The sequence below is a fragment of the Lissotriton vulgaris genome, chromosome 2_1, assembly GCF_964263255.1.
Source record: "Lissotriton vulgaris chromosome 2_1, aLisVul1.2, whole genome shotgun sequence".
In the NCBI taxonomy this organism is placed as follows: Eukaryota; Metazoa; Chordata; class Amphibia; order Caudata; family Salamandridae; genus Lissotriton; species Lissotriton vulgaris.
The window spans coordinates 624976131-624991915 of NC_141687.1; the positions used below are offsets into that span (position 1 = coordinate 624976131).

Here is a 15785-nt window from a genome sequence, read left to right on the forward strand (position 1 = left end):
TCTGCGGTGCCGGTCACTCTATCCTCTCTCTCTCTCTCTCTCTCTCTCTCTCTCTCTCTCTCTCTCTCTCTCTCTCTCTCTCTCTCTCTCTCTCTCTCTCGCCTGAGCTCTGCGGTGCCGGTCACTCCATCCCTCTCTCTCGCCTGAGCTCTGCGGTGCCGGTCAGTCACTCCAGTCCCGTGCCATCACCAGAGCTCTGCATAGTACCAGTTGCTCTTCGGACTTCAGAGTTACGAGCTCTCACCCTATCCACTTCTACTCGAACCCGACCCTGCAGCGTGACAGCTCCCGCCTGGGGACCACGAGAGGGGCGTGCAGTGCCCACCGCAGCCGCGCTGCCGCCCCCTGTGCCCTAACACGATACTACCAGAAGAACTTCCTGATAGGAAGTGGGTGGAGCTGCCCTGTCAGACGCTCGCTGGAGCGACCGAGATGCGGAACGCCGCGTGAGCGGGGCCCTTCTGGGAGCCCCAGGAGGACGGGGCCATGGCGGTGCACGCAGGGGGCAGTGTCACCTCACAGGAACTCCGTGGAGAGACGGCCGGGGCCATGTGGCTCCTCTACTGCCGGGACGGGCGACTGAGCGCACACCTGGTGAGCCGGATGTGCTGCATGGGTTAGTATGAGCTCTTGGTGACCACTATGAGTGAGGGATATATGCCCGCAGGTGCGAGCCGATTGGGGGGGGGGGGGGGTAGAGGGGGGGGGGGGGGGTTGGGGAGAGGGGAGGAACCCTTGCAGCCTGGCAGGTTTTAGGTGGTTGTTGTAGCCCCTAGCAGGTGCTGCCTCTGCAAATGAAGCTCGCTCCTGCAGCCTGGCAGGTTTAAGGTGGTTGTTGTAGCACATAGCAGGTGCTGGCATCTACAGGTGAAGCTCGCTCCTGCAGTCTGGCAGGTTTAAGGTGGTTGTTGTAGCACATAGCAGGTGCTGGCATCTACAGGTGAAGCTCGCTCCTGCAGTCTGGCAGGTTTAAGGTGGTTTTTGTAGCACATAGCAGGTGCTGGCATCTACAGGTGAAGCTCGCCCCTGCAGCCTGGCAGGTTTAAGGTGGTTGTTGTAGCACATAGCAGGTGCTGGCATCTACAGGTGAAGCTCGCTCCTGCAGCCTGGCAGGTTTAAGGTGGTTGTTGTGGGCTCTAGCAGGTGCTGCCTCAACAAATGAAGCTCGCCCCTGCAGCCTGGCAGGTTTAAGGTGGTTGTTGTGGGCTCTAGCAGGTGCTGCCTCAACAAATGAAGCTCGCTCCTGCAGCCTGGCAGGTTTAAGGTGGTTGTTGTAGCCCATAGCAGGTGCTGCCTCAACAAATGAAGCTCGCCCCTGCAGCCTGGCAGGTTTAAGGTGGTTGTTGTGGGCTCTAGCAGGTGCTGCCTCAACGAATGAAGCTCGCCCCTGCAGCCTGGCAGGTTTAAGGTGGTTGTTGTAGCCCATAGCAGGTGCTGCCTCAACAAATGAAGCTCGCCCCTGCAGCCTGGCAGGTTTAAGGTGGTTGTTGTGGGCTCTAGCAGGTGCTGCCTCAACAAATGAAGCTCGCCCCTGCAGCCTGGCAGGTTTAAGGTGGTTGTTGTAGGCTCTTGCAGGTGCTGCCTCTGCAAATGAAGCTCGCCCCTGCAGCCTGGCAGGTTTAAGGTGGTTGTTGTGGGCTCTAGCAGGTGCTGCCTCAACAAATGAAGCTCGCCCCTGCAGCCTGGCAGGTTTAAGGTGGTTGTTGTGGGCTCTAGCAGGTGCTGCCTCAACAAATGAAGCTCGCCCCTGCAGCCTGGCAGGTTTAAGGTGGTTGTTGTGGGCTCTAGCAGGTGCTGCCTCAACAAATGAAGCTCGCTCCTGCAGCCTGGCAGGTTTAAGGTGGTTGTTGTAGCCCATAGCAGGTGCTGCCTCAACAAATGAAGCTCGCCCCTGCAGCCTGGCAGGTTTAAGGTGGTTGTTGTGGGCTCTAGCAGGTGCTGCCTCAACGAATGAAGCTCGCCCCTGCAGCCTGGCAGGTTTAAGGTGGTTGTTGTAGCCCATAGCAGGTGCTGCCTCAACAAATGAAGCTCGCCCCTGCAGCCTGGCAGGTTTAAGGTGGTTGTTGTGGGCTCTAGCAGGTGCTGCCTCAACAAATGAAGCTCGCCCCTGCAGCCTGGCAGGTTTAAGGTGGTTGTTGTGGGCTCTAGCAGGTGCTGCCTCAACGAATGAAGCTCGCCCCTGCAGCCTGGCAGGTTTAAGGTGGTTGTTGTGGGCTCTAGCAGGTGCTGCCTCAACGAATGAAGCTCGCCCCTGCAGCCTGGCAGGTTTAAGGTGGTTGTTGTGGGCTCTAGCAGGTGCTGCCTCAACAAATGAAGCTCGCCCCTGCAGCCTGGCAGGTTTAAGGTGGTTGTTGTGGGCTCTAGCAGGTGCTGCCTCAACAGATGAAGCTCGCTCCTCTAGGATTGCACAGGGTCTGGTGTTGAAGTGATATTTCATGCTGATTTGGTGACACTCCGTGCCGATGTTCTTTGTCCTTTGTCCTGGCTGCTGTGTGTTTATTTTATGACTCATATGGAGGCCTTTCATGCATCGTTTTTTTTTTGTACGTGGTTTTCTAGAATGCTTACAGGCTTGAACAGTTTGTGTTTTTTTATTAGAGCAAGACCAACCATGTCTGACAGCATCAGTTTGTAGACCTGTGATTCTGTCCAGCAGAGCCCAGTGTTTCACAGTAAAATTGCAGCTTGTTAATATATATGAAACGTTAATATATATGAATCGTACTCCGCAGCAAGGGCAGGATCCTAGGGCCTGGGTGGCTCCATAGAAAGTTGGCTTGGGGTTTTTAGTTTTATAACTCGAGCCCTCAAGGCGCAATATCATTTTGTTTGTCGCGGAGCGGCCACCACCAGCTATTTTGAGCTCCTCTGATAAGTCTTTGGTTGTGCTAAGATGGGCGGAGCCCGTAGACATCCGTTCGCACTGGGTGATGTGGTCATCCACCTCACATGGAGTCGCGTGAATGCCTTCACTGGGGCTAACCTTGATTTGGGGAGATCAGCTAGGAGGTGTTACTGTAGTCACTTTTGTTTACTGCCACGGTTTGAACCACTTTTTAGAATTAAAGGTTTCCTTTTTAGGCGTCCTCAGTTAATGCTGGGGCACCCTCAGTTTTTTAATTTTTTTTTATAATATGTTCACATTGTTAGCTGTCAGAGATGAGCCTCAAAGACCTTGCCTTTTAAACATTATCTCTCTCTCTCTCTCTCTCTCTATATATATATATATATATATATATATATATATATATATATATATATATATATATATATATATATATATCTGCAAAACTCCAACCTCTCTTCAATCTCCTCAGAAAACAGCAGCACGGACCACAAGCAGGTGCAGATTTTTGTTTTATTTCAATCAAACAAGTACTAGCAGCCTTACGCGTTTCGGCTCTAGAAAGTCTTGACCAAAAAAAGGTGGGGGGCATGTGGTGCTGGAAGACTTCAGAGGTTGGGCTGCAATGGGAGGTTGATGCTCACAGGTTTTGGATGCTGGGCTTGGCCACAAGCCCTGCTCCCAACCCCTTACTGCGCACAGCCGAAAGCCATGCATGCTGGGAGGTTTGCATCCCATAAGGATTGGGTGCATGGCCTGGCCACATATAGGTACGGTAAAAAAAAGTTTACATCACTTTAAAGAAAACTCTGGACCTTCACTGAAAAAACAAAGGTTAAAGTGATGTTATAGTTAGGTGAAAATAACACTGTGCATGGTGGGGGCGTACAGTACAGTTGATGTGCAGATAAGCTGCGTGAAATATACTATTTATTGAATGAATGAATTCATTATTACTAAATATTACCATGAATGAGTGAGAAAAGGGACCCTGACTGCCAAGAAGCAAAACTTCAAGTGAGTTGTCCTACTCTTCCTCTCCATCTACTGTCAGAATTGGTGTTCAGTGGAGTAATCTTGAAGTGCAGCAGTTGTTTCTTTGTGAGATGGTATTATTAGTGCAGCAGGTGCAGTGGCACTGTGGCCCAGAGTTATAAGAGGCTCACTGCATCCTAATATCACCTTTGCTCACTAGCCACAGGATGGTTGGAGGACCATTCTTCCTACTTCGCCATTAGGGCCCCGGTGCACCCTTGCGCAGTCACTGAATGGCATTTGTAACATGTAAAAGGTCTTTACATTAAGGACTGTATTGGCTGATTTGTTAAGGCGTAAGAGTTTTTATGGTACATTATAGTGTGTTCCTTATATGCGCATGTATGACAGTACTTTGAGTATTGTATCATTAGGGTTGACATGTTTGTCCTTGGGTTTCCATTGACGTGGAATCCACTGTGGATGTAATTCCTAATGTTGTAGATTGCGTGTTGTGTTTCTGTATGTTTGACACTGCTGTCTGCTCTCCAGGCCGCCTTCGACGCTCCGATCTGTGAGTGTGAAGGAGCTGGACTGTTCCCATTGGGCGCAGGATCAAGACTGATTTGCATATGGCTGGGTCTAAACTGGAATGGCGAGCAAAAAAGCAATGGATTTAGGCCCAGATCTCTGTACTGGGGTGAATGTATGACATTGTTCTGCATTTTGTACATCAATTGTTCTTTTTGCATTATTCACCCCAAGTGGAATGGGTATGCTCAGACGTGAGTCCCGTGCTCTCCATGCCACTGGAGTCAAACTATCCTGGCTGATGAGGGTAAAAGCCCAAAACTGGTCCTAGGATGATTGTTTCCAGTCCAGTGAGGACATGGCCTGGCAGTTTGGGCTGGACTGTTCCCATTGGGTGCAGGGTCAAGACTGATTTGCATATGGCTGGGTCCAAACTGGAATGGCATGGTGAGCAAAAAAACAATGGATTTAGGCCCAGATGTCTGTACTGGGGTGAATGTATGACATTGTTCTGCATTCTGTCCATCAATTGTTCTTTTTGCATTTGTGAAGGAGGTGTGGCACATTTGACAGGGCCCCGTGTTCTCTTTGCATTGCCATGCTGCTAGCACCAGTCCTGGGGTATAAAATGATGTGCGCCAAGGAGTACCGGCCCCTGATACCTGCCCTGGCGTCCTGTTTGTTGCTTTTAACATGGAGCCACAGTAGCCCTTAGGTGGCCCAGGCCGTCTTCACCCTTATTGTGTTGCTGGTGATGGTGAAGGAGGCCCAGGGATACCTGACAGCTGGCAGTGTTCATAGAAAAGTGAATGAAGCAGCTCCGATTGTGGGCCCTGCAATAATAATATTATTGTTGGTGTTATTATTATTTGTATTATTATTGTAGTTACTGTTCTTATTCGGGAGTAATGGTCACGTCGGGAGTTAAGGTCACGTCCGCCTCTGCGGTTCAACAAAGTGGAAGGGGTCGATGGAGCCCAAAATCCACCTTCAACCCTTGGTCAAGGTGCAGGTTCAAACAAAAGCCCCCTCCCGTCCTTTGGAGAAGTTGGGGGAGAGGGCGGAGCTATGGTTGGGACTCCGAGTGCATCGGTGAGCTGCTTCACATGCCTCCTACATTCGTTTTTAACAGGTGGTAACTGTGCAAGACCGGGGTGCGGCACAGGAGACTTGGCATCTTTTATCTGTGCCTGTATTGTGTTTAGTTCAATCCCCCTACTCTCATCCTTCGAAACTGTACGTAGGCTATCAACCCGACCCTCATCTAGCCACAGTTCCCATCCTTTGGAAAGTAAGTAACTAATCTTTATTGACAAGTTAATAAAAACTCGCAATTGAAAACTCACAATTTAAAACATTCAAACATTAAAATAAATCAGCCTTTTCTCTCTTTATTCACTAGTGATTAAGATTCACACTTCCGGTTTAGCTTGTTGATGTTGTACTGTGAACGAGAGTCCCAGCTCTGTTATCTATACTGTCCTTCCAAATATATAAGTCATGGACGAGGCGCTTTGTGCTTTGGGTTCCCTATTCAGTCCACTTTAAAATGAAAAAGAGAAAAGATGTAATAAAGTGCTTGTGCTTCAAGGTGAAAAAACTTAGGCAAAACAATCCCGCTTTCGGTTGGCTGTTGTCGTGCTCTGTAAGTTGTGCTATCTGCCTGCTATTCTGCTTCCATGTCTTGCTCTTGCTTTAGTCTTCCAGCCACCAATTCAAAGTCATTTGCAAGCTGTCAGTTTAGCTGGGTCTCTTCTGGGTTAAAAAACAGTTTTAAAGCCTGCCTGCAGGTCCTGATGCCCTTCTGGTTCCATTTTACTCAAAGTAAGGCGCGCCTTATGTCCATCAAACTTGGGCAATTACAGATAATGTGTATTAGATCCTGGTTTCCTGTTCTACAGAGAAGACAGGACTGTTCTTCTTGTCTCCTTTTCCAAGGTGCCAGGTGAGGGAGAATTGGTAAAATGCCAAAATGCAACTTTAAAAACTTTTCTTTTATCTTCTGTTTAATTCCCTCCTTAAAATAAGCTTGTGACATAAGAGCTTTATAGTCATTCAACACTATCCATCCGTGAACCCTCTTGGCCAGAGTTTTGTTATCTTCAGATAAGGATATCATTTTTGTTACTTTGGTTACACCCTTTTTGAAGCTCTTATGACCTGTTGATGATTCCCTAAGATCGGTCAGTTCGAGGCTTTCTAATGATTCCAACAGGTGCTCCCTGGCAGGTGATTCTTGGAATGGGTATGGTATGATGGCTAGCATCCCCCCTCCCCTCCTAGCCACAGCCTCCACAGAGGCCACATTTTTTGGTGCAGTTTGTCTTTTTGAGGGGCATCGAGTAACCCCTGCCCTTGGTTGTCGATACTCTTCCCCCCTCATCTTGCCCCCTCCCATGCCAGTGGGAGGGAAGGATGTTTTATTTTTCATCTCGGGAGCGATCTGCCTATGTGGATGGCCCCTCCCTCACCGCCCACGCGGCTTATGTCATTAGAGCAGCTTCGGCCGCCGAGGCTGCAATCTCTTGATTTCTACCCTGTCACCCCCTATAATCCCTCTGAAGGATTCCGGACTGTCACGTTGTGTAATGTCCATGAACGCCGCCGCTTTCCGCCGATCTGCAAACGTTTTTGTATGAGGATGCGGGGTTTAAAGAAAAAGCGTCAATGCTTATGACTGAGACGTTTTAGGGTCCCAGCCTTTCAGACGGGCCACCTGATAGAGACAGCGCTGTTCTGTAAGAGTCGTGCCCTGCTGACCATGAATGATTTTGTTTTAAACACAGTTTTTCTTTAATTTATTTTTAAAGTAGGTGAAGTGTGAGAGTCTATTGCAGACATTTTCCTGAGAAATATTGTTTATTTTTCATTCCTTTACCTCAAAACAGGACCCAAATTCATGTGTCACAGAGATTATTTGCAGTAATGTTAGTGAGCTGCTGCTGTGTTATAATATTGAAAACTCGGGTCACTATTCCTAAATGTTAGATGTAAACACATTTATAATTTGGAGCAGTGTGCAGTTGCACTGTCAGTCACCTGGCGAAAGAGGGCATGAGAGAGCTGATATTGGATCATAAATTCAAGACTGTTCCGAACAGGGCCCCCAAAATACGTTCGGTCCCAGGCCCCCAAAATCCTTAAGATGTCCCTGGTTTATGAAAATTAACTGAACTTACCGCACCGCCGCGTGTGAAGTGGACGTTGACAGACTCGTACAACTGGTGCTGATTTTCCTGTGGAGTTTTAGTTCCCTGAAGAAATCTTGGTATGCCATAGAGTTTAGAGGTTTTCCTAATTTTGCTGTGACCTTTCCCATCTGTGCCAGAGTTAACAGGTAGAGAACTCGTTTAATAGAAATATCAGAGAGGTGTGGCTTGGACCTGGGAGGCGGAGCCTCGGGGCGGCTGTTAGAGGCCAGCAACCCCGCAGGCACGTGCGACCTGCCTATTGATTTTAATGGCATCTTATCTGAGTTTCAGGCCACGCTGAGCAGTGGATTTCTGCATGGGAAGACTTTTCAGGGAAGTCACAAGTGACCCATTGGCCTTCACCGCTGTATCATTTTAGGTGAAGAGAGGATTGTGCAAGGACGCTTGCATATTTAGACGAGCGTGTTTGCTATACAGTCATCATTCTTGAAATAAATACAGCGAGTGCAATTTGATGCACTTTTTAGCCTTGCTCTAACGAACATTAATTCTTTTTCGCTGTCGTCTCTTGAAGATTTTATCTTCTGCAGCACTTTGTAAATAAATAAATAAATATAGTTGATAACTTTTTTTAGGTCGATTTTTGTCTACCTCCAGTTACAACTTCAAATAGGACGGCCAAAAACCAAAACTCGCCAAGAATAGAGCTTAGTGCTGCTTGCCTGCAAAATTTGGCGGACTTTGAATCAGCGGTTTTTGAGTTGTGTGGCGAAAGGTGATATTAAAAAAAATAATTGGGGGCTTAATTTGCACAAAATGCAGTGGCATAACTGTAAAATGTGTAATATATCTCACAGCTCCCTGTGAAATATTGATTTCATCATCATAGTGTCAGCCTCCAAAGTACTCTACCAAGCCTTACTATTGTCACCACTACTAAGATTGTACAGAGTTAGGGACCACATTATGCAGTAGGATAATTTAAACTACGGGGCATAATAAGCAAACTATACAGTACATTTTGTGGCATTATTCATTGTATGCCTTTTGAGCTAAAAACATTTTTTGTGTGAAATCTGCAAAGTATGCAGCAAATTAAATGGCAAATGCTAAATCCATAATTACGCAAGTGATGCAGCCACAGAATCACATAAATCCTGTAGCCCTCACGATTGTCTGCTCTTTAATGAAAGGTTTACAAAATCTAAACTTTCTAATTCCAGCCAGTGCCCATTGTTAGCTGCACTTTGCAGAAAACAGATTTTCTAATAACACCCAAAATAGATTTGGAATGTAAAAAGTACATGACAGGCGGCGTGTTATATGGTCTAATATTGTTGGCTCAGGGTTTTCCTCATGTATACATATGTCCAGTTGAAGAGGACCCTTCAGGGGTCCCTTTATAGTGGAGATCCATAGGCGGGTGCTGAGCCCACTCTGAAGGTAAAGAGAAGAGCAGATTGAGAGCTGTTGAATGTGGGCAGTGGGTGGGGCCCAAAGAATAAATCTAAAGTTGCTGAAGGGACTTTGAGAAGTTAGTAACTGTGAGATGGGTGGGGTGAGGCCTCGGGGGCTGTGGTTGAATTCTGTATTTGATGGGAACACACACTGTTAGACCGTGGGTTGTGCCTTCATGGAGGAGGCAGTGCTGCGGCCGGGGAAAGTTGGCCGTTTAAAATCAGAAAAGTCTGTTCTTGGCCCTTGTTGGGGCTGGATATGTGGGTTGAAGGAGGAAGACGACAGATCTTTGTCTATGGGAGCAGCTAGTGAGTACAAATGAAGCAAGGGCAGTATCATGGGCTTTTCTTGGAAGCTGGTTCCACTGAGCTGACCATAAGAAACAATGTGCATTGTAACTCCCACACCAGAAATCTACAAAACAAAGCAATGTAGGCAGTTTCTGTCACTGCGAGTGTGCACGGAGCGAGAGAGGGAGGGACTGGGAATAGTGAAAACTCAAGGATACTTTGTGGTATCCGTGGGGAGGGTCATGTAAACCATTGACCCTTCTGGTGGGGTGTTGTGCCGAGGCCATATACTCCAGGGAGAGTGTGGCCCTACACGGTAGGGGGAACCCGCACGCTCCCCAGCTAGCAGTGGTCTTAGGTATGCATGAACTCGGTGATTGAGTTCGAGGTATAAGCTGGGATAGTCAGTCTGAAGCAGTTCTTCGACCAGGCACAGACCTTGGAATGAAGCGAGTTGTGTTAAATGTGGACAGGCATAAAAGGTAACCCATGTCTCCATGGGTAGCCACAGCATTGCTCCGGAAATATATATGTATGCATGTATAGCCCCTGCTGGTAGTGCCTGGAGAAGATGCCTCCGGGATACTGTGTTGCAGTGGTCCAGGCTGGGGGGCCGGTGTATTGTAATGTAAACAGTCCATTTACATTCAGTTTCAGTGTCTTAGTATTTCCCAGTTTTTAGCCTTTGCATATACAAAAAATCTAATATATTTAAAATGTGCATTACATGTACAGACGAAAAGCAATGGGGCTAATAGAGTGATTGCATAAAAGTGTACCTAAATGCTGAAATGAGATAAGGAATAGAGGTGTGCAGGAACTCTTAATGGCCATTACCTGCATCAACATGCAGAGTGCACGCGGACCCAGTCCACACAGCAGCTGTCTTTTTATTTAATTTCTGTAATATTAGTATTGTTTGGATGCTTACAGGGGCCTCGTTGAGAGATACCTTACAGTGTGGCTTTTTTGTAGGTTTTGTTCGGTCACGCTGTAAATGTATTAGCAAGGAGAAAGCTCCACATATCTTCTAGGTACCAGAACGATAAGTAGGTATCCAAGGCCTAATTCGCTCTACCAGTTTTTTTGCCACACAAAAAGTAATGTACGGGATATTGGATAGGACTCGGACCTGGTCCTCTGCATCTCCTGGTTCGCACACATTTTTCACACTGATCAAACTATAGAATGTTCGAAGGAGTACACGTGCCTCACCTGCCGATGGTCTTAAGTACCAAAGACAGACCAAACCTATGCTAGGTGCTCAAGCATGGTCTTGTTGGCGATGTCCTTCCAAAGTGCCTTGCTTTCCTTCAATTCTTCCTAGGCTTGTTCCTGGTAACTGTATTTTATTTGGTCTTTCATAGTTTGTAATGGAAGCTCATGCTTTTATGAGAGAAAAGAGGCATTTGGTATCATTCTTTCAGTTTGGATGAAGATAATTTGTTTAGGCAAACCTTGTTGGCCATGTCACTTTGTCTGAAATTATGTTTCCAACTTCTTAGAGAGTAACCCTACAGTCATGGGTTTACGGCTTAATTAAGAGTGGAACAAGGGAGTCCAAGAACAGCTGCCTTCCCTGAGCAATCAATGCGCGATTTGGAATTAAGTCCAGTATGGCAGGCGTGCCTGACATGCAACAGTTTTTAGATGATGTAACGAAACAGACTACCTGTTTGTACCTCCTGCGGAAGCTTCAAGAGTTAGAATCTAAAAAATATATCTAAATATGTAATCCAGCATTATCTCAGTATTTCCAAATTATTTTAACACGTCAGTCTCCAAAGTCATAAGGTATATTTTGATACAAGACTTTTACTTTTACCTTTCGCTCGGTTTAGGAAATCATGGACCACATTTCCACATGATGAGGCCATGCAGAATGTGACTTGAATTGTCTGCTTTTGCCAAGACCTGGCCTTTGAGCATAGGTTTGAAGGCTCATTTTCAGATACCCTCTTTTATGTTCGATTTTACGAAAATTATATATAATATACCTACTTAGTGAGGCTTTCAGCTAGCCCTCTTCATCCATTGGTCTCGTATTGAGTCATTCAAATGTTTCTTCTGTCCACAAGCGCATACAGCATGGGTCAGCCCACTTTAGCCATCACCTCGCTCCACTGTGACCAACAACATTCTGCCCTTTCGCAAGAAGTAATCTCGCACAAACAAGTGCTTCAGGCCATTATACTAATATGGCAATGCGATCTTTTTGGAGACAATGTGTTTTTGTTTTTATTCTTTTGTTTTTTAGATTTAGGAGGGACTGGCCGCTGCCCCAGCAAAGTTTTCGGAAACCATGACAACATAAGCATTGACAAAGCCAAAAGGCTGACCGCCAACGCCAGACCTTTTAGCTTTTCAATACTTGTTTGTTGCAGTGAGGCAAAGCTTTTCTCTTTAAGTGGTCGAGACATCTTTTCAGCATCCTAGAGTCTCATTGTGGCCAGACTTTCTTTGGTGGACTACTTGAACACCCCTTTACTTGCTCACACATCCATTCTTCCTCGTGGATTTCAAAATAGAGGTGTGTAATGCCTGTGGCAGCTGTTGGTGTGTTTTTGACATGTGATTATTGTCTGATGCTTTCTCCGACTTGCGGCCCATATTTCGTCTCAGTAGAGAAGCAGAGAGTCCCTAGCGGTGATTCTTTAGACGAGCTCCAACTTGTTGTGCGATTTGCTTAATACCCTTCATAGCCGCATCACTGTTTTCCATGAATTTGATCGTGTGGTGGTTCCAGTTCCGTGAGCTGAACGTCATGTCCCAGGGTATGGGAATTCCTCATTTTTTTTAGTCATTAGTTCTGTAAAGTAAAATACCCTTCATTGTCTGAAGGCCCATATCATGATTTTAGATTCTGTTATTGTTAGGAATCTGGTTGTCTCTGCACCACTCGGTTGCTGTGTTTAATATTTTCCCAGTTTCACTGAATCATTGGCATTAACCAGGATGCCTTTTCAATCCCATCCTTCTCTTGGGGTTTCCATTTTCAGAATCTGTAGGAGATCGTTCAAGTAGTGGGCCTAGTAAACCACCTTATTTGATACCATTTCTACTGCTCAGTTTTGCACATACCTGGCCCCTGGTGAAATGCTGCACCTGAGATGTATCTTTCTGAAGTTCTGTCAGTGCAGCACTGTGTGGTTTGCCAGTGCTTTGCACAGCTTCCCCCAGAGATATGAATCTGTTAATGAGATCAAATGCCGAGTATCTCAAGAAGATAGTATGTATGTTTTCTTACCCACGCATAGGAATATCTGAAAAAAATTGCCACGACAAACATGAGCTTTGTTGCTGATAGCCCAGGGCAGAAGCCACTTTGGAAGATGTGGTGAGGGGTAATAATGTTGTTTCCTTTTTTACATCCCTGCATACGGCACAGCAGTATGTTTGTGACCAAGTGTGCTTCAGAGTCCCGCAAATCTATGGGTTTATAGAAAAGTCTGGTCCATTTTGCCTTTCTTTTAAATTGGCACGATGATTGGATTAAGTAAGCCAGGAGATTGGGATCTTTGAAAAGTTTATGCAGTAATGAAATAGAGCTTTCAAAGGTAGCATCGACCAAGTGGCTACGTTTTTAAATTCCTCTGTAGTTAAGAAGTTTGGGCCGGGACCTTTTTATGTAGTAATTCACAACCTGTTTGATTTGGACCTTCTGTGGTATGCCAAGTTACAAAAGCTCATCTGTCTCATCACACTATGTACCAAGTTTTGCATCAAAGAAGCTGATCAGAACAAAGCTTCACTGGTTTGCTGGTGCAGCAAAATGTTGGTATTTTCTACGAGTAGTTTGCTGAAGGCAGCAACTTCGAGCACCTAACATAAATGTTAATTACTCAGTGAAGATTGATCAGGGAGCCCTTGAATAACATGGTATATGTTACAAAGTTGCAAGCTTTCAAGATTAGGTCGGTAGGTATGCTGATCGACAGGCCCCCCAGATCCCTGCCATTGCGGTTCTTGATAGTCGGAACGCTATGCCATCTTGGTTTCTTTTTAGCTTACTTCAGAAGAAAGGCATCCAGCTCTGTGAGAAACGTTATCAATTTGTGGTCATTTGTTTTTGGGGCTAGCCTAGCTGTGTTCCAGGAAGTTTACTTCAGAAGTTCTTACGCGCCATGGTGCCTACTGGCTGTGCGAGTCACCTTCTGTGGAATGCTGGGTTTAGGAATCCAAACGCAAATTCTGGTCCATGAAGCTACTTGATCGATGACACTTAATGGTACGAGTGATGGCACTATTACTTGGATCAGTAGGGATATATGTTATTGGATCCTACGTGATCTGAGAATTTCAGGACCTTATAGGGACACCTCTTGTGTGTTCTTATGGAATCTGAAGGTTATAAGAGGCACCTATTTCATGAGCTTGTAGTATGGGAATTGACCCATATTGAGATCCTAAGTGGGCCAGCTTTGAGGATTGATATTAAATAAGTGAATATAGCATTCCCCTCTTTTTTTTTTCCTTCGTCTCGCTGTCAAATCGTCCCAAAGGGTAAATATGTCCTTCTGTCTCTAGTGCTCCAATGTCCTAATGTTTCTAGAATGAATTCCACCCACAGAAGGGAGTAACCACCGAGTAAGGTCAGCAGACTAGCTATACACCAGGAAAAGGACGGGCACATATATTGGTCTTTTCGGCGTGAGCGCGTCTTTGGCACCAGTGGCCAATGCCATTAGACGTGATTAAACAATCTCAGAATCTGGGTTTTGCATGAAAAAAACGAAAGATAATTTTGGTCGGTAGGGCCGGATCTCCCCCCCCCCGGGCACGCGGATCGGTGAGAGCTGCGAGGCTCGTTGCATACCGTTATGCATCCTGGGGCTGGGCGAGCGTGTGCGACTGGTATTACCTGTCTCGAGTACCGCGGAGATTCCCTCGGGGCTCGCTGGTTGACAGTAATCCTCGGGCCACACCCTACTATCTCCGGAGGTTTAGGTGGTAAGCATCCCCTTGGGTTGCCTCCCTCTTCTTGCAGTCTGCCCACTTGCTCCTCTCACACAGATGACCCGAGCGGCCTTTACGATGCCGCTTCCGTCTGGTTTAGCAGCGCCTCCTACACTCCTGCGGGTAAATCTGAAGTGGGCGCTCTAGTGTACCCTTCTTAAACTGCAGGGCGCATCGAGCCAGAGAGGCTCGCGGGAGCTCCGTGCGGGGTACAATATCCATCCTTCAACTGAGAGATGGAGCAGACGAGAAACCATGAGGTCAAGAAGTGATTCTAAAGGAGTGCGGCGCAGGACACCTGCGCTGCATCCACCATAACCGCTGGCCCTTCTTCAGGCCTTCCTGTCTGTCTCTACTGCTTCTCTCTCTCACGTAACTTCCTCCTCCTCTGCCCCTCTTCGCGCCCAGGCCTCTCCCCTCCCCTCCACGCCCACGCCTCTCCCCTCCACCTCCTTCTCTCCCTCAACTTTTCTTGCTGAGAATTGGTGGGTTGACAAAACCTGGTGCCTTCTCCCCAGTTTGTCACGATTAGTGCCTCGTCGCCCTGCCTAAGCTGCTCTCCTGAATTCACAGGTGGAAGGCATTCCACGAAGGAGGGCAGGACGCCATTGGACGTAGTGTTTGGGCCGTTCAGATCACCCGTTCAAAGCCGTAGGTCTCTCATTAAGGCTGTCGATAACTCCACATCACCAAGGACCGCTGACTTTTGGTTTACCCGCCTGGTGGTTTTCGGGAGCTGTAGTTTCAGCTGATGCAATTGAATTAACACGTGAAGGAAATCATTCTAAAAGTAAAGTCCAGGTCTGAAACATGCTGCCCCTGGGGACAGGGAGTCCTGTGGTAGCCTTGGCGCTGATGCACGTCCTATGCAATGGTTCTGTCGCTTTAAAAGGCGGCTGCTGCCAGCCTCCAGTGCCACGCTAACGGTGCCTCCTTGCTCCATATCATCAGGAAATATTATTTACAACCCTGGGGTTTGCTTTCACATCCTTCTGGTAGTTGTCCCGTTGTTTCTTCTAAGATAACCAGTTGTAATTCAACCCATAATAATGATTTGTAACCTGCGATGTTACAGATTTTAATTCTGCCATTTTTATGGCCTCTACTACAACAAGAGTCCTATCACATTTAGGGCAAACTGGGCCGGTCTGCCCAGGGGTGCGTATTCAACTGGGTGCGCTTAGCACACGCAGCCACTCTGCACCCTATCACAATGAACGCACAGCTCTTACTCACCTGCATTCTCCCAAATTCCCTTGGAATCGTGCATTATGTAATCAACTTTATTGGTTCTTAATAGGACCGTAAAAGTGCAAAGAACAAAGCTAGATACACACGATAGAAAAAACATTCTAATTGATGTATACCCTTATTATATCAATTAATACAAACTGTTAAAAATGGTGCATTATTGAAATGCAGGTCGGCTGGTTGAAGCATTCAGCATGTCTATCCCTGTGCAGACGGCAACCAGCATGCACTTCAAATGGGGACAGAGACCTCTTCCATGCCGGTTCAGAGAGTGACTGCACCGCCTGCAGAGGAATGCCTGCCCAAGAGGGGCGCAGTCAGGGACGT

At 46.8% G+C, this 15785-nt stretch overlaps 1 protein-coding gene across 4 annotated transcripts in view; it reads left to right on the forward strand.

The window, feature by feature from the left end:
• MACF1 (microtubule actin crosslinking factor 1) overlaps positions 1 to 15785 on the forward strand; it is a 1022862-nt gene that overhangs the window by 216777 nt on the left and 790300 nt on the right. Inside the window, exon 1 of one of the 4 annotated variants that reach the window (XM_086955747.1) lies at positions 413 to 616. The exons of the other annotated variants lie outside the window; for them this stretch is intronic. Coding sequence (XP_086811873.1) covers positions 487 to 616 — 130 coding nt within the window. The 5' untranslated portion in view covers positions 413 to 486. Of the gene's footprint in view, positions 1 to 412; positions 617 to 15785 lie in introns of those variants that run through there. 4 annotated transcript variants of the gene reach the window in all.